Source organism: Podarcis erhardii, assembly GCF_964252035.2.
Source record: "Podarcis erhardii genome assembly, chromosome: W".
In the NCBI taxonomy this organism is placed as follows: domain Eukaryota; kingdom Metazoa; phylum Chordata; class Lepidosauria; order Squamata; family Lacertidae; genus Podarcis; species Podarcis erhardii.
The window spans coordinates 28,123,806-28,149,637 of record NC_138506.1 but is presented as its reverse complement, the minus strand read 5'-3'; the positions used below and the strand labels follow the sequence as shown (position 1 = coordinate 28,149,637).

General features: G+C 43.7%; 1 protein-coding gene across 1 annotated transcript in view; it reads left to right on the top strand.

Moving 5' to 3' along the window:
• LOC309333179 (coiled-coil domain-containing protein 180-like) overlaps positions 1-25,832 on the top strand; it is a gene marked incomplete at its 3' end in the record, with an annotated part of 135,798 nt that overhangs the window by 108,671 nt on the left and 1,295 nt on the right. The window contains exons 3-7 of the mRNA XM_081846579.1: positions 18,608-18,801; positions 18,996-19,084; positions 19,842-19,893; positions 24,392-24,449; positions 25,063-25,149. Coding sequence (XP_081702705.1) covers positions 18,608-18,801; positions 18,996-19,084; positions 19,842-19,893; positions 24,392-24,449; positions 25,063-25,149 — 480 coding nt within the window. The remainder of the gene's footprint in view (positions 1-18,607; positions 18,802-18,995; positions 19,085-19,841; positions 19,894-24,391; positions 24,450-25,062; positions 25,150-25,832) is intronic.

Below are 25,832 nucleotides of genomic sequence, written 5' to 3'. Positions count from 1 at the left end.
CTTCTTCCACTAATCCCAGAAATTCTGCTCTACTAGCACCTGCTCCCATCCTTTCTTCTTCTTCTTCTTCTTCTTCTGTCATCAGCTCCTTGTATCTTCTAAAAAATTTGTCTACTTCATCTGGTCTTGTAAGTCTGTGCCTTTTCCCTTTGTATGTAAATGCCACTCCTTCTGGAAATTCCCATTTAAACTCAGCTTGATTTTTCTTCAAAGACTGTACCAAATGTCTATAACGATCTCGCTTTTTCAAAAGACGAAGTGGTATGTCTTTAAAAATAATTATATAATTCCCATCAATATTTAATCTTCTTTCTCTATTTTTTTGTAGTATTAAATTTCTCATCTCTATATCTTTGAAAATAATCAAACAATCTCCTGGGAATTTCTTCGCTCTAGTTGTCCTTGTCCTTATTCGAAAGGCATTTTGTATTGTTTTAGCCACATCATCCACTTGCAGGTCTAACCATTGGGCAATCTCTGCCGTCAATTTTTCTTTAATCTGCTCTCCCTGCACTTCAGGCACAGACCTCAGTCTCAGATTTGTCTGTATTTGTCTTAGTTCATTCATTGCAGCCGCATCCCACAACTCTTCCTGTGTCTTGTTAACTTCAGATACTTCCGCTCTAGTTTTTTCCTCTTCTCTTTTCAGGTCTTTCAATTCTAATTTAGTCCTTTTCAATCCTTCTTCTAGATTTTGTGTTCTCTTATAAATCTCCTTCATTTGTCCTTTTAGTTCATTGACCATTACATCTATTTTTTTGTCCACTTTCTCTAATTTATTCTCCATCTGCCCTAATTTAGACTCTATGTTCTTCTCACTGTTTTTAACGTCCATCTTTAATTCTGCAAACATCTTTACTATCTCTCCTTTCCATTCTGGTTCTTGCCTCGACGTCCTCCTCTCTCCCGGGGTTGCACCTTCACTCTTTTTTTGCACATGCGTCATTCTCCAAAATTATTTCTTACCCCCTATGCAAATCTCCAATTCAATTAGAGAGGAATTTATTTAATATAGTAGTCCACTGTTTTCCTTTCCCTTTATTTATTATTTCCAAATCCAATAGCAAATTTTAGAAGTTTTAAAATTTTGAAATTTTGAAATTGAAACCTATAATTCAAACACCCAAACTTCACCACTTCTTTATATTTTAAATCCAAGGAGGATAAAAAGATGCAGCACCTCTAAATCAAAATCCAAATCAGGCAGAACACACTCTACAACTGATATAATCCATCAACCAAAGTATCCGAAGAGAAGAGAAATAAAAACAGAAAGTAAAACAAAGTCAGGATCAATCTTCTTGCCACTGGTATGGCTAATTCCAATTAGCAGAATACAAAGTCAAAATCTTCTTGCCACATACCTGGCTATCTCCACTTTGCCGGTTGCAAAGGTTGCGCACTACACCAAAATCCAAATCGGGCAGAACACACTCTACAACTGATATAATCCATCAACCAAAGTGTCCAAAGAGAAGAGAAATAAAAACAAAAAGTAGAACAAGATCAGGATCAATCTTCTTGCCACTGGTATGGCTAATTCCAATTAGCAGAATACAAAGTCAATATCTTCTTGCCACATACCTGGCTATCTCCACTTTGCCGGTTGCAAATTAAAAAAATAATAATTCCAATAGCCACGGAGCCTCCTAAAACGTTACAACAGTGACAACGTTGAAAACAAGTCCAATCCAGAGCAGAAAACCTCAAACCATAAAGTAATAACAGCCAGAGGAAGATGATGTTAATCCTTCTTTACCCACAAGGGAAAATCCATAAGATGCCACAAAAGGAGAAAAAAAAAGTCTGTTTGTTGAATCTCAAAGAGAGGGAAAGAAAAGGGGAAGGACAAAAGCCTCCCCCATCAGAAATACAAAAATGGCGCAGTCCAGTTCTTTGTATCCCATTCCAATACTCCACAGAGAGGTAGGGAGGGGGGGTATAAACTTCAAAGAGCAAAAGCACACCTAATTCCTCCCAAACTCCTTTTAAACTTCCACCAAATTAAAGTAAAGAAACAGCATTTTCCCTCTTAGTATCTTCTGTCTCTCTTTGCAGGCTATAATTGACAAGTCAGAAGTTTTAAAGTCGGTCACTGCCAATTGCGCAGATCTTTTTTAAAAATGAAAGTAAAGAGCTCTCGGAGTCTTCTCCGCCCTGACGTTTCCCACCGACTCACTGATAAGACTGTTGATTTACTTTCCAAACGACTCTCCCCCTTTTCTCTATCTTTATAATCCTTATACTCCTTCTAGTCCTTTAAAAGGCAGTCAAATAAATTATCAGTTTAATCCGTTTGCATTGACTTACGGTTTTGTTCCGCTCTGAAGATTATTCTTGTGTGTAGTTTAAATTCCAGGCAAGGCTGACCTCCCTTTTTCCACCTTGCCCACCTCGAATTAGCTCTAATCCATAAATTTATATTTTAAAAAGTCCCAATTTGGTTTCTTAATGTTTGAGAGTTGATCTCTTCTGTGTGCAAGCTCAGAGCTTTGCTCTTGAGGGATAGAAATGGCTTCCCGCTTTCCACTTATCTACCCCGCTGCTCTCGTCGCCTCCAAAAAAGAGGTTACTTGGCAGCCGGAGGATAAGCCCATGGACCGTGCCGGGACCCTGCCCCTTGAATATCCTTTCAAGGGTGTTTGGGGGGTTGCAGCGCTCTTGCAACACTCCCTTTTCCCCTCAAAAGCTGGATTCTCTCAGCACTGAGAAATCCTGCTTGCTTTCACTTCCGCGATCGCCAGAAGCCTGTAAGATTGTATTTTAAACCAATAAAGATGTGTTAAAAACAAAACAAAACAAAAAAACAAAGGTTTGCCAGGATCCACATGCAGGAACTGCTCCTCGGAGGCAAAGACCTTCTTTAAGCTTTCAAAGGCCTGCTGCGCCTCCTTTGTCCACAAAAACTTCTTCCCACTGAGACAATCAGTGATGGGCGCCGACAGATGCGCAAAGTTCTTGATAAACTTTCGGTAGAAGTTGCCGATGCCAAGGAACCGCTGCACATCCTTCTTTGTCTTGGGGTTTTTCCAGTCTAACACTGCCTTCACCTTCTCTGGATCCATGGCAAGCCCTCTATCTGACAGCCGGTACCCCAGGAACTCGACCTCCTGAGAATGAAACTGGCATTTCTCCAGCTTGACCCATAACTGATGCTCCTTTAGCTTCTCCAACACTTGCCGAACATCCCTCATGTGCTGTTCCTCATTCTCAGAAAAGATCAAGATGTCATCCAAAAAGCAAACGCAGTTCCGGTACAGTAGGGGACCCAGTACGTGGTGCATGAAGGCCTGGAAACACGGACTGCCGCCTTGTAATCCAAAGGGCATAACGAGATATTCAAATGCCCCAAGGGGGTGTGAAAATGGTCATCTTCCATTCGTCTCCCTCGCGCACCCTGATGAGGTTGTACACTCCTCGGAGATCAAGCTTGGTAAAAATTCTGTCCCGCCTGACTCTCACCACAACATTGTCAATTCTGGCATGGGGGAGGCCAGGGGTTCCATCAGACTGTTCATGATTCTGTAATTCACTACCAGATGGTGATCTTCTGTCCCCCTCTTGTCCACAAAGAACACTGGACTACCCCCTACCGCCTTGGATTCCCTTATAAAAGGGAATGAGTGCCAACCAACTCACTCCCAGAATAATGAGAGGTCCTGCCAAGGTGGCCACATGAAAGGCAATGATTTCGGCGTGTTTGAAGACCCTCATTCTCATTAGGGGTGTCAGGTGAGTGACTCCCCCCCCCAACAATTGTCTCCCATCAATGGTGATGACTTGCAAGGGGAAATCTAGTGGTAGCAGGTGCAACTGATGCTCCAAGGCAAAGTCTCTGCAAAGTCTCTCTTCCGGAGGCGGTGCGAACAGCAATGGCGGTCCTCTTCCTTCGGTGAAGGGGAAGCTCCGTGGGAAACGGGTCGTCCGCTACGGCGAAGCGGAGACCCACTTCGGAAACCCACAGGCAGCAAAAGCCTGTGGTCTCGGGACCCGGCGGGCGCCTGAAGCAACCCCTGAAACGTTGAAGGAACCCCGTAAGGGGCTCCGGAACGGGGAGGGGGTAGCGGCGCTGTGGGTCGTTTCGCAAGCTACGGAGTGAAGCCGCACTGCTGCTGCTGGTGAGCGCTGACCTTTTTTCCTGAAACTTTCTGATTTGGAAAAGCAACAACCCGTGAGTAAAGAAGGACTTTATTAAATTGGAGACTAAAATTTACTGAATTTGGCTGAAAGCGGAGCGACGAAAAACAGGAAGTCCGTCTTCCGCTGTCATTGAATTTCAAAGCAAAGAGCTGGAGGAGTGGAGGCAAAGAAAGAACTTTTAACCTAACTGATCTGAGCAACCACTGAACTTTTCTGTAAGTGAATAAGGACTTTAAGTACTTGATTATATGCTCCATACTTGCATCGTGATACCTTTCTTCTAATTGGAAATATAATTTGAGTAAGAAACCCAGATGCTGGAGCTGCCTGAGTAACTGAGCTGTCAGTCTGCGGATTTGGTTACTTTGAATTAAAAAGTGCAACAATCTGAGGGAGTTTGGACTTGTTACTTTGAAGCATCATTAATACCAGTATGCACTGTTTGAAACAATGTGGCGCTAATACTAACTCTGCTTAAAACCTGTTATTGAAGGTTCCTGGACTTTAAACTTGATTTTAACAATTTTACTAGAATTGATCTCTTCCCTAAAGACATTTTAAGCTCCCCCTAGAGGATTTTGGATTTACAGCAGTGACATTATTTTACTTTCCTTTTCCCGGCCTCCTGTTTGACTGTTACCATCTGGGCTGTTGTTTTCTCATGGGAACAACTCAGCTTGACCTTGACTTTTAGATAACTTTGGAATGAGTGGCGCTAGAAAAAAGGGACCAAGAACCAGACAAACAACTTTAACAACTTTAACTTCAGCTTCTCAGGCACGTAGATCATCTGTACCTACTCTGCCCTCAGAGGAAGAAGCTGCTTCTCTGACAAAAGCAGGGGAGGAAGAAACTGAGCAACTACAATTGGAAGATATGGCCTCAGGAGCAACTGCTTCTATTTTAGAGAAAATTTATGAAAAACTGGAATCTCTGGATAAGAGAGTGGAATCTCTGGATAAGAAAGCTGATGAGCAAACAGCTAAAATTGATCAAAACACAAAATGTCTAAATAGACTAACTGGACAAGTATCACAGAACGTACAAGCAATTGGAGAATTGACGGGGGCCACAGCAGAAAATCGGAAATTGGCTGAGGACACTAGCCAAAAACTTGAAAATTTAGAACAAGAGGTAAGACCACTCTGCAAACAAGTAGGTGAACACCAGACCTATCTTTCTATGATAGAACTGCGGAACCGGGAGAGTAACTTAAGGATAAGGGCGATACCAGAAGTGGAAGAAGGCAACCTAGCTGAGTTTTTGACTAAAGAATTTTCCAAGTTTTGGAACTTAGAGGAAAAGGACTTTAAAATTGTATCAGCTTTCAGGCTTGGAAGATTTGCAAAGAAAGAGAAGCCCAGAGACTGTTTGAAAACATTGAGATCAAAGGAGGAAAGGGATAAGATTTTGGGCCTACACTACGAAAAGTCACTGGACATTTTGGATAAAAGAATTGAAATTTACAAAGATATTCCTAAACAACTGTTGGACCTTAGATCTGCCTACCTTGAATTGGTTAGACTGCTGAGGAGCAACTCAATTATCTTTAGGTGGGAATTTCCCCAAGGATTATCCTTTACCTTCAGAGGGAAGAAGGTTAAAATTAGAACATTGGAAGATAGAGATAAATTTTTGACTGCATACGGAGAGGACCTTCAAAAAGGAATTGAATTACCCTCTGGGCCTGGAGCACCGGCGGTACCTGCACCCTTGGAACCTGAAGACCCAGCGAATAAGATACCACCCCCAGAAAAATAACCAGATTTATTCAGGATGTCTCTGCAACTCTTGAGTTGGAATATAAATGGCTGCAACATTCCGGAAAAAAGGAGGAAAATTTTTCATATATTAAAAAAAGAACAATTGGACATCATCTGCCTGCAAGAAACACATGTGACCAGGCTCCACAGAAAAGTGTTAATAAACAAAAGACTCGGCCAGGAATTTATATCTTCGGACAGAGTAAAGAAGAGAGGTGTGGTGATATATGCAAAAGAGAGCCTGTCACCTAAATTTTTATTTAAAGACGAACATGGAAGAATTTTGGCAATTGAGATACAACATCAAGGAGAGAAGCTTTTGATATTAGGAATCTATGCACCAAATGAGGGGAAATCGGAATTTTACAAGAAGTTGCATGAGACTATGCTGGATTATCTGGACTATAACAACATCATCATGATGGGAGACATGAACGGGGTCGTATCAACTAACATGGATAAGTCACAAAGCGAAAATGTCACAAAAGACGGCAGACTACCAAAGACTTTCTTTGAAATGACAGACAATATGGACCTGATTGACATTTGGAGAACAAAGAACCCCTTGGGAAGAGAGGGAACATTTTTCTCTGAAGCCCAACTGACCTGGACAAGAATTGACCAAATATGGATATCTAGATGTCTGACACCTAAGGCTAGAAAGGTGGAAATCTGCCCAAAGACCTGCTCCGACCATAATGCAGTAAAGATGGACATGACACTACTACCAACCGGCTCCTTTAGATGGAAGATGAATGACAATTTGTTTAGAGACCAGGAGATCACTAAGAAGGCCCAAAAAGTTTTGAAAGACTATTTTGAGATAAATTTGAACACTACGGTGGAAAAAAGGATTATCTGGGATGCAAGTAAGGCTGTGATGAGGGGGTTCTTGATACAACAGAATGCTGTAAAGAAAAGGACACAAAATGAGCGGAAAGACAAAATTTTGCAGAAAATTAAAGAATTAGAGAAGAAGTTAAGATTAAATCTGAAGTCACAGCCGACTCTGAGAGAAATTAAACTCCATCAAGCACAATATTCTAAATTGATAAACCAGGAAATAGAGTGGAAGATTAAACTAATGAAACAAAAAACTTTTGAATCGGCGAATAAATGTGGAAAACTGCTAGCTTGGCAGTTAAAGAGGAGACAAAAATTAAATACAGTTACAAATTTAGAGATTGAGGGAAGAAACATTCAGAACCCTGTGGATATTAGAAAGTGCTTCCAGAGATATTTTAAAAAAATATATACTCAAGGGCCGCAAGACGAGGTCGAGATTAAACAATTTTTGGAAAAAAATGGACTACCAAAATTGTCACAAGAAAATAGATCAATCCTGAATTGTAAAATAACACGACAAGAGATCGAACAAGCCATTCAGAACATGCAACTGGGCAAATCTCCAGGGCCAGATGGGCTGACCTCCAAGTACTATAAGACATTAAAAGACTATTTGATACAACCACTGATGGAGGTTAGCAATGAAATTATGGAGGGGAAGAGGGCGCCGGAATCGTGGAAGGAAGCTTTTATCACATTGATACCAAAATCGGAAGCTGAAAAGACACAACTTAAGAACTATCGTCCCATCTCTCTTTTAAATGTGGATTACAAAATATTTGCACACATTTTGGCAAGTAGACTTAAAAAAGTTTTAAATGAAGTAATTCACAAGGACCAGGCAGGCTTTCTCCCAGGTAGACATTTGTTTGCTAATACAAGGAACATTATCGATATTTTGGAACTTTTGCAAACAGACATAAATACAAAAGCAGTGTTAATTTTTATAGATGCGGAGAAGGCCTTTGACAATATTTCCTGGAAATTTATGAAGGGAAATCTAAAAGAAATGGGAGTGGGACGGGGTTTTGAGAATGGGATTGATGCAATATACTCAGAACAAAAGGCTAAATTGATAGTTAACAATGTGGTTACAGAAGAGTTTAATATCGAAAAAGGAACACGACAAGGCTGCCCTATTTCCCCTTTGTTATTTATTTCGGTTCTGGAGGTGCTCTTGAATATGATTAGAGGGGACCGGTTGGTGGAAGGAATTCAGGTCGGAGCGAAACAATATAAACTTAAAGCTTTTGCAGATGACCTAGTTTTGACCCTGCAGGAGCCAGAATCTAGTACGAAAAGAGTATTACAATTGATTCAGGACTTTGGTCGGGTGGCGGAATTTAAATTAAACAAACAGAAAACCAAGGTGTTGGAAAAAAACTTGACAGATACAGAGTCAGAACGGTTTCAGAGAGAGACAGAATTAAATGTGGTTAAAAAAGTAAAGTACCTAGGGGTAAATATAACAGCAAAAAATCTGAGTCTATTTAAGGATAACTATGAAAAATGTTGGTCAGAAATTAAGAGAGACTTAGACAGTTGGACAAAATTGAAACTTTCTTTGTTAGGCCGAATTGCTGCTATTAAGATGAATGTATTGCCAAAAATGTTGTTTTTGTTTCAAACACTACAGATTGTGGACAAGACGGAGTGCTTCCGGAAGTGGCAGAGAGATATCTCTAAGTTTGTCTGGCAGGGCAAAAAGCCCAGAATTAAGTTTAAGATATTAACTGATGCGAAAGAAAGAGGGGGCTTTGCCCTGCCAGACTTAAAGTTGTACTACGAGGCCGCAGCTTTCTGCTGGCTAAAAGATTGGCTACTTCTTGAAGACACTGATGTACTAGATTTGGAAGGTTTTAACAATGCTTTTGGTTGGCATGCATACTTATGGTACTGTCAGAGTCACCCGTGGTCCCAGCTCACAAGAGACCAAAGTCCACTCCAGCTTATGTACAAAAGCTTTTATTGAAGAACATTAGTAGCTTTACATCCGAGGTCCGTGACCCTACGTCTGTTACCCTTAGACCGCCGAAGTCCCCTCTGAGTCACTCCCGCCTCGACACCAGTTTAAGAGGCTTGTAGTGGTCCACCTCTTTCTCTCTTTCCTTTTCCGCAGGGTCTTTCTGCCCCCCTGTGTTCTCTCCCTTCGGGACTCTCCAGAGGCTGAATCCTCTGCCGCCTCCTCCCCCCTCCTTCGGGCTTTGGGACCAGGCTCCTCCCCAGGACTCTCTTCATTTCCGCGCGCCTCCCATTTTGAACTTGGCGCGCTTACGTTGCTCCTGACCTTCCTTTCGACAGTTACACTCCCCTCAATACTACTTTCCTCCCCTTCCGGCAAGACGTTTTGCCCTGATCTCCTTCCCCTCTCTGCTTCCTGTTCTGCTCCTTCTGACACACTGGTCACTCCTCCCCCCTCACTCCGTTCCAGCGGAGCAGCCGGTCTCGCTCTCCAACTCCCACTGGGGGTTCCCCCTTCGTTTCCCTGCTCCTGACTGCTTCCCCCTCTAGCTCCCCTTGGCTTGACCAGAGGGGCTCCCTTTTGGGAGTCCTCCGATTCACTGGACGGACTCATGGACAATCTTGGGTCATTGTCATCCTCTTCCTCGTCAGTCTGGAATCCTTCCCCCTCACTCTGCGTCTCTCTCCCTGAACCCCTGACAGGTACGACAAAGTTAAGATCAATAAGGCCTTTAAGAACCATATTGTCAGAAAAGCAGTGTTCAATGTCTGGACAAAATATAAAGACTTATTGGAAAACAAAACTCCAAGGTGGCTATCACCTCTGGAAGCTAAGGCCCGAAAAAGACCCAATATGGAGGCCAAATGGCCAAAATATTGGGAAATATTAGAAAAAGATGGAGACAATTGGAAATTGCAGAGTTTGGAGAAAATGAAGGATAAAGTGCGAGACTGGCTACACTACGCTCAGATTAAAGAAGTCTTTAAAAATGACAAAAAGTTAGGGTTCCAGGTGGAGAAATCGAAATTGGAAACAGAATTGTTAGAACCTAAGACTAAGGTAATCTCAAGAATGTATAACTTGCTGTTAAAATGGAACACACAAGACGAAATGGTTAAATCGGCTATGATAAAGTGGGCACAGGATATTGGCTATAACATCATGTTTGAAGACTGGGAAAGGTTGTGGACCACTGGGTTGAACTTCACTGCATGTAATGCTTTGAAGGAAAATGTAATGAAAATGATATATAGATGGTACATGACCCCAGTTAAACTTGCCAAAATATACCATTTGTCTGACAACAAATGTTGGAAATGTAAAGGAAATGAAGGAACATTCTTTCACCTCTGGTGGACCTGCCCTAGAGTGAAGGCCTTCTGGGAAATGATATATAATGAGTTGAAAAAGGTATTTAAGTATACTTCCCCAAGAAACCAGAGGCCTTCCTCCTGGGTATTGTCGGCCAGAGGGTGATAAAGAAGGACAGAACTTTTTTCCTGTACGCAACAACGGCAGCAAGGATACTCATCGCTAAGCATTGGAAAACCCAAGATCTACCCACCCTGGAAGAATGGCAGATGCAACTGATAGACTATATGGAACTGGCCGAGATGACCGGCAGAATCCGAGACCTGGGAGAGGAGAGGGTTGAAGAAGATTGGAAGAAATTTAAGATGTATTTGCAAAAATACTGTAATTTGGTTGAATGTTAAGAAGGATGCTAGATCATAAATAATTGAGCACCACTAAATTAGATGGAATTGGGATGACAAGTGAGAAATATAAATCTTCTGGAGAACTATTAGACTATATTTAAATGAATGGGGCACAAGAATGTAAACAAGATGATAAATTGCTGGTAAAAATTTACAATGATGTAAGTGGGAGCGGGAGACGTGAGGGAGTCCAAAGAAGTTATGAAATTATGCTGCGATACATGTTATATTGGTTATTATGTTTATACTTGTATTTAAAAATCTTAATAAATATTTTTTTAAAAAAATAAATAAAAGGACCTACAATAAAACTATCCTACTTGAGCTTCAAAAAAAAAAAAAGTCTCTGCTGAAAAAGTTGGTACTTGCTCCCAAGTCGATTAAAGCTTGGACTTCCATCGGGTGGCCATTAGGGAGCGCCAGCACCACCTTGACTGCTATGCCCGCCTTGGGGGGGGGGTACGGTCGGGGCATTTCTACTGGTCGCTCGTCTGACTGCTGCCCCTGCTTGTTTGCAGCCAGGCTCTTTCATTTCCCTGCACTTGAGGCTTCTCTCCCTCCTCCTCCTTGGCCACTGCCCCCACCATTCCTTGCCAGCCTTTGCGTTGTGGACAAGCCTTGGCAAAATGCCCAGGGCGTTGGCAGAGGAAGCACTTTTTGGCTGACTTCCAAGCCTTTCCCTCCTTTTTCTTGGGGACGTCAGTGTTTGAAATCTCCCGCTTGCAGGCTACATCGATTTCCATGGGCTCTGCTTGCGGCAGTCTGTGTGAAGCCCCCACTGGCATTTCAGGAAAGCGGTTGCCATGGAAATGCTCCCGCCTTTCCTGTGCGTGCGCCTCTTACCCCACCCCAATGGCTAACGCTGCCTTGGTTAGCTCATCCATTGATCATGGCCGAGGACCTCTGGAGAGCTCATCTTTCATGTCTAAACTTAAGCCTGCCTTAAAAAGTGCTTGCATGGGTTCGGGCGATAAATCCCAGCCCAACTTTTGCACTAGCATTGCAAAGCGCTACCAATAGCTCTGGACAGTCAGAGACCCCTGCTTAAGTGACAGTAATATTCGTGTGTAAATAAATAAATCCTGCGTCCAGCCACTCTTCCCTGTGTGGGCTCTGCTGTGAGCTGACCTGGCAGGATAGCAGAGTAGCAGCGGTCCTGAGTCCGTGTGAGAAAAGGGATAAATCAAGTCCAGAGACAGTTCGGTTCTTATCTCTAGAAGCGTTTATTTACAAGCCATAAATCAGTCTCATTCCATCGGAGCTTTCCGGCATCTTTCCCGTGCTCCAAAAGCACACAAACAGCCTGCAGCCTCGGAGCTGAGCTGTGTCTCAGGCAGAAGCGAAAGCAAGTCTGAACAGTGACACAGACTGTGACTCACTTCTCTGCGTCAAGCTCCTCCCAGATACAGGACACCACGGAGTTTTAACCCTGTCAGTTCCAAACTCCACAAGTAATTCCTGCTGAGTGACATCCCCCTGAATCTCGCTGGAAAACATTGCATCCATCGCCTGATAAAATTTTGCTAAGTCCTGAAGGGCATCGTTCCATGCTACTATCAGGGGCCTCACCCATTCCCGTGCCGAGCCTTCCAAGTGTCCAATTACAAATGCCACCCTCTCCTCATCATTTTCAAACTCCCTTTTTTTGCAAGTCCAACACGTATTTAATCTCAGTCTTAAACACCAGGTAGTCTTGGGAGTTCCCACCAAACTTGCTCACCAGCGATGGTACTTTCCCCCCAACTGGAGTGGTTGTGACCTGCTGGTCCTGCGCTCTGCGCTCCTCAAGCCTAGCTGCAAGCTCGGCGATGTGCACCTCCAGCTCCCTGTTCCTCTGTGCCAGGGATGCTACATTCTGTGCCTCCTCTTCCTCAGCGCCTCCGCCTGCAGATCCCTTCTAAGTATGACTCATCATGTCTTTCCGTGCTGCTACCCACGAGCAACCTCAAAGGCTCCCAGATTGCTGTCAGATGGCAAGGGTGGTTGCTCATGAGTAACCAGGCAGGACTCCCACCTGTCTTTTACAGGTTTTATTTGGTGCAAAACGATTTACAGTGCAGAACGATTTACAGTGCATGTCTGCCTCAATCTCTAGCAGAATCTGGGAGTGGTTGTTTCCTGGACCTCCCCCAACATAAAAGTCTCGTAACTCCCAGCCTTTTCCTTCCCTCTTTGCACTTTAGACTTCTGCACAGGGTGAGCGACGGAAGGGATGTGCTTCCCTCCTGGCCGGCTTGGCCAGGAGCAGTGCTGAGGCTCCCACCAACATCCTCTTGTCCTTTTATCTCTTCCCCACTGGAGGTGGGGCTTTCCTCATCACCGGAAGAGGAATTGCTTCGCAAGATTTTCGGAGGCTCCCTGTAACACAACTGCCCCTCTGTTTCCCACCCCTGTTCTGATGGCAGTTCCCTGACAGTGGCCCTTTCAGATCTGCATACTAGACGCAAGCCTTCAGCACTCATGTCCTCTTTCTTAGGAGAAAAGTGGCCAATGGTGAACAGTGGTTCTTCTAGTTCAGTGTCAGACCCATCAGATGGTCTGAGTGAGGCCTTAGCTCTCTTGTAGTCTCATCGCTGTCGCTGACATCAGCAGCAGCACTGCCCAATGAAGTGGAATCCGAACTCTGATCATCATCCTCACCTTCCTCTGCTACCTTATCATCTTCTTCTGAGTGACTCTGGATAATTCCCACATCCCCCCCTTAGGATTGTACTCAACACTCTTTGTGAACCTAATGGACTTTGAGTCAGTCACCTTTTTTGTACCCCATGAACAAACCATGTGCCCCACGCTTCCCAAGCTTGCTGCTCTGTGTTGTATGTACCCACATGTGGGAACCAAAGATTCACATCAAAACAAATTCCTTCCAGTAGCACCTTAAAGACCAACTAAGTCAGTTCTTGGTATGAGCTTTCGTGTGCATGCACACTTCTTCAGATACACTGAAACAGAAGTTTCCAGACCCTTCTATATAGTGAGAAGGTGGGGAGGGGTATTACTCAGAAGGGTGGTGGGAATGGGTGATTGGCAGATAGCTGTGATGAGCCTGTTGACGACTCTTAACGACTGCAATAGGTCTTACAGGAAAAAGCAAGGGGTGAAAAGGTGAAAAATGGCTTTGTCATGTATAATGAGATAAGAATCCAAGGTCTTTGTTCAGACCAGGTTTCTCCATTGTTTTGAGTTTGGTGATAAGTTGTAATTCAGCAGCTTCTCTTTCCAGTCTATTTCTGAAATTCCTTTGTAGTAAAACAGCTACTTTGAGATCTTGTATAGAATGTCCTGGGAGATTGAAATGTTCTCCTACTGGTTTCTCTGTCTTGTGATTCCTGATGTCTGATTTATGTCCGTTTATTCTTTGGCGTAAGGTCTGGCCTGTTTGTCCAATATAGAGAGCTGAAGGACACTGTTGGCATTTTTTTTTTCCCAGTGTCCTGTAGTTTTTTTTTTATATATAATATTTTTATTAAGTTTATGAAGTACAGAAAAAAGAAATAAAGACATAGATAGAGAAATACAATAGAGAAATTACAAATTTCCATAATCCTTTTTTCCAACACATCTATTGGACTTCCCCACATCCTCCAAACCCTGCATTCTCTGTAATACAAAATATCAGCAATTTGTTAACTTATTTCCAAACTTATTGTATCTTTCATTTTATCATGTTGCCTAATTTCAAAACTATTGTAACCCAAATCTTATATGTTTTAACTTAAACATAATAAAGTTATTTCATTATTCCACCTTTAGCTTCTTGTACCTTAATTTCCATTTCATTAATTTACCAATGCTGAAGCAAGAATTTCTAAAAAGAGCATTTTTTAACATTCATACAACTTGTAATGTTTTTTCAAATAGTCTTTAAATTTTCCCCAGTCCTCCTCAATTGTTTCTTCTCCCAAGTCTCGGATTCTGCCAGTCATTTCAGCCAGTTCCATATAGTCCATCAACTGCATCTGCTATTCCTCCAGCGTGGGTAAATCTTGTGTCTTCCAATGCTTAGCAATCAGGATCCTTGCTGCTGTGGTAGCATACATTAAAAAAGTTCTATCTTTCTTAGGTACTCTCTGGTCCACAATGCCCAGAAGAAAGGCCTCCGGTTTCTTAGGTAAGGTATATCTAAGTACCTTTTTTAGTTCATTATGAATCATCTCCCAAAAGGCCTTCACTTTCGGGCAAGTCCACCAGAGGTGAAAGAATGTCCCTTCCGCCTCTTTACATTTCCAACATTTGTTATCAGACAGGTGATATATCTTAGCAAGTTTGACTGGGGTCATGTACCACCGGGACACTGTTGGCATTTTATGGCATACACAATGTTAGACGATGAGCAATTAAATAGTCCCGAGATGGTATGTGTGATGTTGTTGGGGCCAGTAATGGTGTTGTCCGGGTGTATGTGGCAGCAAAGTTGGCATGATTCACATGTGTTTGATGTAAGGTTTCTTACCAAACATCTTCTCATAGGAAGTACAACCAATAGATGGTGACAGTCTCCTGTTATAGGAATAAAGGAAACACGATAAAGCTTCAGCCCAATATTTCTCAGGGAGATTGGCATCATGCAACAATGTTTTTAGGCCTTGAAGCAAAGTATGGTTTGCTCGCTCGCAAAGTCCATTCTCCCATGGAGATCTGGGACTTGAGAGGCCGTGCTGGATTCCCTTCTCAGTCAGAAAAGCTTCAAACTGCTGAGAAGTGAATTCACCGCCTCGATCAGAAAATAAACAGCCAATGCTTTTATTGTGAGCATTCTGCAACCAAGCACAGAACGCCTTGAACTTAGGAAACGCTTCTGACTTCTGCTGGAGCATAAACACATGAATGTACCTGGAAAAAGAATCAATTAAAACCATGAAGTACTTTGCTCCACCCAAAGAGGGTGCAAGTGGACCAACCAGGTCTGCGTGGACTAGCTGGTAGGGTTTGGAAGCCTGACTGCTAGACACCTTGCCTTTCGGAGCAACCTTCACTTTGTTTTCTGCACAAGATACACATTTCATGTGAAACTTACAGGGCTTCTGGTTCAAACCCTGAACCAACCCAGGCATCTTGGCCAGTGCCTGCCAAGACATGTGACCAAATTTTTGGTGCGCCTTGTGAATACATCCTGCATGAAGAACTTTGTTAGTTTGTGCAACACAACAAGATTCAACATTAGACACATCAACAGCATTGACATCATAAGTTATCAAGAACAAGCCATCTATAAACTTCACATGCAAAATGTCCTCTTTGCTCTTCCTGATGACACAGACGCTCTTCTTGAAGGAAATCTCAAAGCCTCGCCCAGTCAGCTGTGGGACGCTGAGGAAATTGTCTGCAGAATCTGGAACAAAAAGTACTTCGCTGATGGTTGTGTGCAGACTTGCCAGTTTCACTGTCCCGACTCCTGCAATTCTCAACGTCTTTCCATCAGCCTGTTGAATTTCTCCATCTTGAGGTGTGAAGGAAATAAACAAGTGCTGATTCTTCATAAGGTGCCTCGTCACTCCAGAATCCACGATAAATCTGCCTTTGGCCTTTGGAGAAGCAGTGCCAGCAAACAAAGCCTTGTTTTTCACTGGCCTGGGTTTCCCACCCCCCTTCCGCTTCTGGGCATCTGCAGGCTTCTTCTTTCGTTTAGCTTCAGCCTTTGGGCAACATCTCTGAATATGACTTTGGTTTCCACAGTTCCAGCACTTCACAGCTGCCAATGCCTTGGCTCCCCCTGGAGGCTGGAATGCTGTCCCACACTGCTCCCCCTGAAGCGCACAAGCTGACTCAGCTGCATTCCTCCTATCATATTTGTTTTGCAAGTTACCAAAACTTTTGTAGCAGTGAGGTCCTGCGCAGGAAGAGTTGCCAGCTGGCTTGCCACAGCATGATAGCTCTCATCCAGGGAGTCCAGGATAAGGATTGCAAACAGAGACTCAGGCATATTGAAACCTCTATGATTCAATTCCTGTCTGAGATGCTGCAAATGCAAAATGTGGGCTCTAAGGTCTTCCCCTGGCTCCAAACGCTTCCTGTGCAGCTTTCTGAAGTAAAGCAACACAGACCCAGCCTCTTGTCGGAGATGACAGGCCTGAAGCCCTTCCCACATCTCACACGAGCTGCTACTGAGAGCAAAATTATTCCCATGGCTCTTGAATCCTGTGCCACCCATTCATCTGTCAAAGGTGCTGGGAGGGTCCTCAGAAACAGTGTGCCACACACCAAGCCTTCTCATCTGGCCCTCGCAGTACCTTGCCCAGGTCTGATAGTTGTGGCCATTAAGCTTTGGGCACGGAGCCCCATCTGAGGCTTGTAAAAGATCCATTTCAGCTCTTTACTTCAGCCATAAGCCTTATTCCCTTCAAAGGCTCCTTATCTTTGGCAGTCGTAAATTACGAGGCCTGCTTGCTCTCTGCTGGCCTAATTAGTTGGCTCGGACTTCAAAGACTCTCTACCGCAGCACAGAAAAGCCTCGCTTTTCCACATACCTCTCGCAGTCTTCAGCAGTCTTACTCTCCTGTAAGCGCCGTGAATCTGGGCCCATAACCTATTGTTGGGATACTGCCAGGGAGGCGGAGGCATCAGGCAGGCCCCCAGTCATCTCCGGACGATCACCAGTCTCCCGTGGAACAGCATCAGTCAATTAGCGACACGAGCCTCAGAGACATTCCAAGGCCCGTGCACACCCTTTCAGCAGAGTCTCCACAATGAAAGGATGCAGACAGAAGAGCATATTTACAGCTTTATTCAACGTAGTTCAGAACAAAGAAAAAACATGACTGCTTGCCTCCGTGTCCAGGAAAACAGCCGGAACAAAAGCTATATACAAAACGGAAGTTCCCAGCGAGCAGTGCTGGGAGTAAACAGGCATGTGATGCACAACAATCATGCCTGACCCTTTTAAGGTGGAACAGAACTATCCTAACACAGTGTACCACACTGCAAGCTTTCACAGTTGACCCTCGCAGTACCTTGCCCAGGTCTGATAATTGTGTCCATTAAGACGTGGACACAGGGTCCCATCTGACGTTGCCTGTAAGAGATCCATTCCTGCTTTTTACTATAGCCAGAAACTGAATTCTCTTCACAGTTGCTTTATCTAAGCAAGTCATAAATCACGCGGCCTGCTTCTCTCCAGCCTTAATTGCTTGGCTCGGACATCAAAAGCCCTCTAGCCTCGGCCAGGAAAGTTTGGCTCCACATACCTCTCTCCATGCTGGGTTGACACAGCAGTCACCAGCAGCCTTACTCTCGTGTAAGCACTGTGGATCTGGGCCCATAACCCTATTGTTGGGATGTGTCCAAGGGATCGGGGGCAATTTGCAGGCCCCCAGCTGGCTCTGGCCCACTGGCCGGTAGCCGGGCAATCTCCGGTCCTTGGCTCAGCATCAAACAGCGACCCACAGCTTCAGAAGCCTTCAGAAGCTGGAGCACGCTCTAATCAGCAGAGTAAATAACACACAACAGAAGTGGCAGATAGAGGCTGTGTAAAGAATATTTACAAGCAGTTTATTTAGCATACAGCAGGACAAAGGAAAAACATGTCTTCTCCCTTTCGTGTCCAAGAGCAAGCAGCATAAGCAAAAGCTATACACAAACGGAAGTTCCCAGCAAGCTGTGCTGGAGTGTAAACAGACATGTGACATACAAAAATTCCACATGTCTGTAAAGGTGGAACGGAATATTGTAACAAACCTGTCTCTCCCATATTGGTCTCTACAGTCATAGCAGGCACTGTAACCTTCCAAAAGTTTGACTTCACCCACAAAGGCACACTCCCCTATTGTCTCCTAAGACAGATGAATGCCAACACAAGGTTTTTGGGGACTCATGCTCACTTCATCACATAGGTGAATTGAAATCTTAGTATACATGTTTGTAAGGGAGAAAATTGTAATTTGGAAGTTGTATGGAAAAATCTTTCCCCTTATTTTTTGCCTCTCATTACCATTCAAACCCTGCCTTACAATTTTCTCCTTTATTCACTTGCCAACTTTCACTTCATTAACCTTCAACAAGATGCTTTAATTCTAGCTATTAAAAAATGACAACAAAATATTACGAAGAATTAAATCAGGGTGGGACCCATAAGTACTTAACTTTGCTTGGCAAGTGCACTCTGTTTCTGGTGAGTATAAGCATGCCCTCTTTCACTTTAAAGGACGATGTCTAATTATTTTTATTTTGGCTTTGGCTAGATAAACCTTGTGCGCAATCTGGGAGAGGCGAGAAGCAAGATAGCCCAGCACAAGCTCCCGCAGATCCCAGGAACAATTCCGGTGGTGAGGGATGTGGAAACCTGCTCAGGCAATGGGTTTTTATCACATTGTCAGCAGATGTGGGTTGAGGGAATGCCCAATGATGACATCACTGAAAATCCAGTGCAATACAAGTAAGGAACAGAATTGTGATGTTATTCTGTGCTGTCAGGCCTGTTGGCTAAATGTGGCCTCTCTACTTGACCCTTGGAACTTTTTCCAGGCCACACCCCTCACTCACCCAAGTGTTTTGACCTGACTGGAATGTGTTCTTGAACTCTAATAATGTCTCTTGCTTCAAGTTTTTCCCACTCTGTTTCTATTCCAGAGAGGCTGCAACACTGGCATTTTTAAAGGCTCAAGAAAGTGTAAATGTTATTGCTGCCCGGGAAGTCCGAGGCCTTGCTGAAGTCATAAGTAAATGTTTACCAATTTAATTCTGGCACCATAATCAGTGTTTTTAGCAAATGTGGTATCTTTCATTTATGCAGACTACCAGCTATACTACTGCAAAGTACTCTGCTTGGGGCTTCCTTTGAAGACAGCTCAGTAACTGCAGTCAGTGCAGAACACCACTGCTCAGTTTTTGCCCAATACCTTGCCAGTTGCACTGGTAGCCACTGCATTCTCACACTCAGTTCAACCTGATGGTGATAGTCTTTAAAACCCAAAATTGTTTTGCCGATAGTAACACATTGAACTTAGGCTGTTACCAAATGGGCCACCAGTGCAGTTATCTGAGCAGAAGTGTTATATGCTGACAGGACCTCCTGTCAACAAACATACTGCAGCATTCTGCACTAACTTTAGTTTCAAACCCACACAGAGTTGACTGCAGTAATCCAATCTTGAAGTCACCAATGCCTGAACTATTGTGGTCAAGCCCCCCCCCCCCTTTTATTGTCTGTAAGCCACTTTTATTTAAGTAACTGTAACAAAGCATATAAGAATGAGTAACTATGAACTTGTGCATAAAACTGAAGACGGAACTAAAATGTGGCAGGCTTCTTTAGCAGCATGGGAATGTCAGCTAACCCAGTGGTTTTGTAAAAACAACAACAACAACACATTACTATTTTTTAATGTAGAAGGGTCTGTAATCTCTCTCTTTATGCTAGCCTGGCATGAGTTCTACAGCTGTGCATACAGTCTAATCTCTCTCCCTCCCTCCCAGTTCCTGAGAATAAAAACAGTGACATTGTGGAACGTATCTCAGAGAGCAGGAGGTGTGAGATTTTTAGACCAGCTTCTGCCCATCTGAAGCTGAAGCTGATACTGGCTCATCTTATCTGGAGCCAGAAGCAGAGCGTCGTCACACACAGCGGAAGGATGAGCAGTATGTGCCACATTCTTAACTTTATTTACACTTCTATGCTGAGAGAATACAAACATACATCTTTCCTCTGCGAGAGCAGAGAAGCAACTCCTCTCGGAAAAAAGAACACCGAGAGAACAGGGAAAAACAGGAAACCAGTGAACGTCACATCCAGTCTCCCATTCCCGTGGGAACCCAACAGCAACTCTGACTGTGGAATGCAAAACAAAGCCTTGTGACTGTGTTTGCTGCTCAGTGAGGGAAACAGAAACCAACATCCTCCCCCTTTCTGTGAACATCACTGGGCAGCGTGTTCATACAATATCAGTGCAAACCCAACTTCTGCACATAGGTACAGTGTCGATCCCTTGATACAATCTTGGACAATACATCAGCAGGAATTTCATTACCTGGCATATAGGAAACCGTTACGAGTTCCTTCTGAATACGTTCCCTAGCATGTTGCAGTTTCAATTGCAAATGCTTCGTGCTTTGCTTACAACCTTCAGAATTCAGCAAAGCCAAACATGCTTTGTTGTCCTGGTAAACCTGGATTGGACATTTGACAGGAATTTTCATGTCTTTGCACAATTGTAACAACCATTCACAATCTTTAAGTGAATAAGAAATCTCTTTGGAGGTCTGCCTTTTGTGGCTCTTTGTGACCTGTGAATTAGCCGTAGGTCTTCAACACTCTCCTCTTCCTTCTTAGGAGAAAAGTGACCTATAGTGAACAATGGTTCCTCCAATTCTTGATCAGAGCTTTCAGAGGGTCGCATAGAGGCTTTCGCACTCTTGAAATCCTCTGAATCACCCGATTCAGTTTCAGACTCAGAATCAGGACCTTCATCAGTGGGTGTGGGTTGTTGCGGCAGCTGTGGCTGTTGCTGCTGCTTTTGCTGTTGCCTATCCTCAGTCTCATCACTGTCATCAGGATAACATTGGAAAATTCCCACATTCTCCCCCCACTTGGCATTGTACTCAACACTTCTTGTGAGCCTAATTGTCTTAGAGTCAGTCATCATTATTCTGTAAGAACCTTTCTGATAACCTAGAAAGATACCATGCAATCCACGCTTGCCTAACTTGGAGCTTTGTGGTGTGTAAACCCACATGTCAGAACCAAAAATTCTCATGTGTTTGATGTAAGGTTTCTTGCCAAACATCTTCTCATAGGGGGTACAACCAATCGCTGAAGATAACCTGTGATTATAACTGTAAACAAAACAAGAGAGAGATTCAGCCCAATAACTCTCTGGAAGATTTGCATCATGCAGCAAGGTTTTTAACCCTTGAAGCAATGTCTAATTTGCCCTCTCGCAAAGTCCATTCTGCCATGGCGAGCGAGGACTAGACAAATCGTGTTGAATTCCTTTCTCAGTCAGAAAAGCCTCAAACTGCTGAGAAGTGAATCCCCCCCCCACGATCAGAGAAAAGAGTCTTTATTTTCTTACCACGCACATTTTCCAACCAAGCACAGAATCCCTTGAACCTTGGAAAAGCCTCTCATTTCTGCTTGAGATTGTACACATAAATATACCTGGAAAATGCATCAATGAGAACCATGAAGTACCTGTTTCCACCCAAAGAGGGCGATAGTGGACCAACCAAATCAGCATGAACAACCTGGTATGGTTCTGTAGCTTGCCTACTAGACACCTTACCTTTTGCAGCCATTTTCACCTTGTTTGCTGCGCATGCCTTACACTTCATGTGGTACCTGCAGGGTTTAATAGTCATACCTTCAACCAAGGCAGGCATTTTAGATACTGCCTCAAAATGTAAATGACCAAATTTCCTGTGATAATCATGAATACATCCTGCATGCAAACCTTTGTTAGAACCTGCAATGCAACAGTTTCATCCTGCACATCATCATCAAAATACAAAACAAACAAATGATCAAGAAGAAGAAGAAGAAGAGTTTGGATTTGATATCCCGCCTTTCACTCCCTTTAAGGAGTCTCAAAGCGGCTAACATTCTCCTTTCCCTTCCTCCCCCACAACAAACACTCTGTGGGGTGAGTGGGGCTGAGAGACTTGAGATAAGCGTGACTGGCCCAAGGTCACCCAGCAGCTGCATGGGGAGGAGCGGAGACTCGAACCCGGTTCCCCAGATTACGAGTCCACTGCTCTTAACCACTACACCACACTGGCACACTGAATATCAACATATTCAGCAGGCAATACATAATCGTTTTTCTTTGTGATGGTGCACTTCTTGTTCTTGAAGGAAACGTCAATGTTCCGTTCATTCAGCTGCGCAACACTGAGTAGATTGTGTGTGGCATCTGGAATGTAGAGCACATCTTGTATCAACAAGTCCAAACTGTGAAGAACAACAGTTCCGTAGCCTTGACTGGGGATTGTGTGGTCATCCGCCTGGTGAATCGCACCTTCCTGCGGTGTAAAAGACACGAACAGTCGCTTATCGTTGCATAAGTGGTGCGTTGCGTTGCGCCCGTATCCACCACGAAGAAAGATCTAGACGTCTTCTGGACCTTTGCAACCTTTGGAGTGAAGCGTGAGACCATTGCCCTTTGCTGCGTTGTCCTGGACACCGGACCTTTGCCTTTGCCTTTGCCTTTTTTGCGCGATGAGCTTTCGCTGCGCTGCTCTGTCTTGGCCCTGGGATATCTGCATTCCCTCTTCATATGGCCTAGACGTCCACACGAGTAGCATTTCACTGCCTTCACAGCTTTGGCGCCATCTGGTGGTTCCACTGCATTCTGGGATGACGTCTGTGAAGACTCCCCCTTACCCATGCAGCTAGCACTTCGGCGGTCTGCTTCATTCAGAATCACGGCAGTAACATGCGCTACTGTGATCTGAGCAGTTGGCTGAACAGCAATCTGAGTGGCAACGGACTCCCAACTTGAACCCAAAGAATGTAGTATCATGAAGGAATACACAGCCTCTGGAAAAGTGAGTCCTCTCTGTTGCAGCTCATGTCTCAGATTCTGCATCTCCATCAGATGTGTACGCACATCTGCACCTTCAGCAAGTGCCATATCATGCAGCTTGGCATAGTAGAACAAAGAAGCACCAGCCTCTGTTCTCAAATGAGAATCTCTCAAAGTGTCCCAAATTTCTCTGGCTGAGGTCTTATCACGCAACAGACAGAGCTCTTCTGGGGAGACTATCAATGTAAGAGTTCCCCTTGCTTTGGAATCCTTAGCTGCCCATTCATCTGTTATTGGAGCTGGGGGGGGGGGCGTCTGAAATAACTGTAAACAGACCTTCTTTTCGCAGAATAGCCTCTGCATAGAGAACCCAGTTCGCGTAATTCTTTTTATTGAGCTTAGGAATCCCAAAAGCATTGGCCAGTCCTGCATTAGCCATCTCTGCTGCTTTAAATCAAGCTGCGTCTGTGTTTACTGCAGCTTCATTCCAAAAGCACTTTTAAAAGTACTTTTTTTCCAAACCTCTGCCTGTGAGCCTGTGCCACGGCAAACGGCTTTAAAAGTTCAAAGTCCAGCCATTAAGCCATTAATTAGGAGTTGGCAGGCTGCCCGGAGCATGAGCACATACCTCTCATCAATCATCTTGACGCGCAGAGCAGATAACACCAATCCGTCTCTCTGTTCCTCTGCCGGCAGTCCGATTCGACTTTGTGGAGTTTGGAACAGACAGGGTTAAAACTCCGTGGTGTCCTGCATCTGGGAGGGGCCTGAAGCAGGGCCGTACGTCACAGGCTTTGTCTGTGAGAGTTGCTTTCGGTTCTGACTGAGAGACACAGCTCAACGGAGAGGCTGTGAGTCTGTGTGCTTTTGGAAGCACGGAGAGATGCCGGAATGGCGGAGGCTTCTGACGGGAAAGAGACTGATTTATGGCTTGTAAATAAACACTTCTAGAGATAAGAACCGATCTGTCTTTGGACTTAATTTATCCCTTTCTCACATGGACTCAGGACCGCTGCATTTACTCTGCTATCCTGCCAGGTCAGCGCTTCCAAGCAGAGCTGCCCAGAGGAAGCGTGACTGGACGGAGCATTTATATTCAATATACGCATAGACTTCTGGGCCCATAACCAAAAATGTGAGATTTTTAGACCAGCTTCTGCCCACCTGAAGTTGAAGCTGATACTGGCTCATCTTATCTGGAGCCAGAAGCAGAGCGTCGTCACACACACAGCGGAAGGATGAGCAGTATGTGCCACATTCTTAACTTTATTTACACTTCTATGCTGAGAGAATACAAACATGCATCTTTCCTCTGCGAGAGCAGAGAAGCAACTCCTCTCGGGGAAAAAGAACACCGAGAGAACAGGGAAAAACAGGAAACCAGTGAACGTCACATCCAGTCTCCCATTCCCGTGGGAACCCAACAGCAACTCTGACTGTGGAATGCAAAACAAAGCCTTGTGACTGTGTTTGCTGCTCAGTGAGGGAAACAGAAACCAACAGGAGGTGCCGTTACGAAGAGATGGTGGTGACGCTACGGCAGGAATTGGCACGCGTTGGGAAGGTAGGCAGCCCTCTTCACTACTTTAGTACATCACTATTGATAGTACTAGGGATGGGATAATCTGTCCATTTGCAATGTGAAGCCAATGTGGTGTAGTGGCTTGAGTGCTGGTCTAGGACCTGGAAGACTAGGGTTCAATTTTATCCACTTGGCCATGGAGGTGACCTTGGGCCAGCCACTCACTCTCAGCGTAACGTAACTCACAGGGTTGTTGCAGTGAAGATAAAATGGGGAGGAGGAGAACCATGTACACCACATTGAGCTTCTTGGAGGAAAGGTGGGATGTAAATGTAATAAAGAAATAAAGCTCAGTTCTCTCCGTTTCTCATTTCTTCCTATCTTAAATTCAGTTTTCCACTTTTTGCAACAATTTGTGAGTTTTTGCTTTAAATCCTCATGAAAATATGTTACTGTTTTAGTACAGATCTCTCTAAATGTTTTGTGTTCAGTTTTGACTGTATAGTTTTATGCAAGAAATTCCCCCTTATGTGCATTTTCATTTTATTTTTCACTTATGTGACACATTTTTCTAATACATATATATTGATGCACTTTGGCAAGTGTTACCCATCAGATGGCAATTGTTACCCATCTGATCATCTTCTCTGTTCAGGAAATGGAGGGGTGTTTCTTGGAGCCTGGGAAGCTATTTCTGACCAAGCTGTCAGAATCCGATCGCACCATTGAGTCCCTTTTCCAAGTTTCTTTTTTTATGATTTTTTTAAAATTTCAAATAAAAAAGAATTTTTAGTCATACATTTTCAATACAATCACAAATACATATTTTTGACTTCCATCAGTTCATCCGTGTTCTCGTCTTTATACTGCAAGTTCAAAATTTGTCATTGTCTTTTATCTTAAAATCCACCTACTCCCCCTCTTCCCTTTTTTACAATGTTTCTATACATATTTCTTCACAAAGCTTCCTGTAAACCCACAAACGTTATTTGTTCATCACATATGCTTTTCATATAATTGACAAATTTACTCCAGTCCTCAGTGAACTTGTGATCTCGTTGGTTTCGGACTGTTAATTTATCTAGTTCTGCGTAGTTTGTTAATTTCATCCTCCACTCTTCTATAGATGGTAGTTCCTCCTGTTTCCATTTTTGGGCCAGTAGTATCCTTGCTGCCGTCACTGCATATAGAAATAATTTCTGATCTTTTCTATTTATTTCATTTCCAAACATTCCTAACAAAAAAGCTTCTGGTTTTTTAGCAAATGTATATTTCAACATCTTTTTCAACTCATTATATATCTGTTCCCAGAATACTTTAACCTTATTACACTCCCGCCACATATGGTAAAATATTCCTTCTTTTTCTTTACATTTCCAACATTTATTACTTACTTTATACAATTTTGCTAGTTTTACTGGAGTG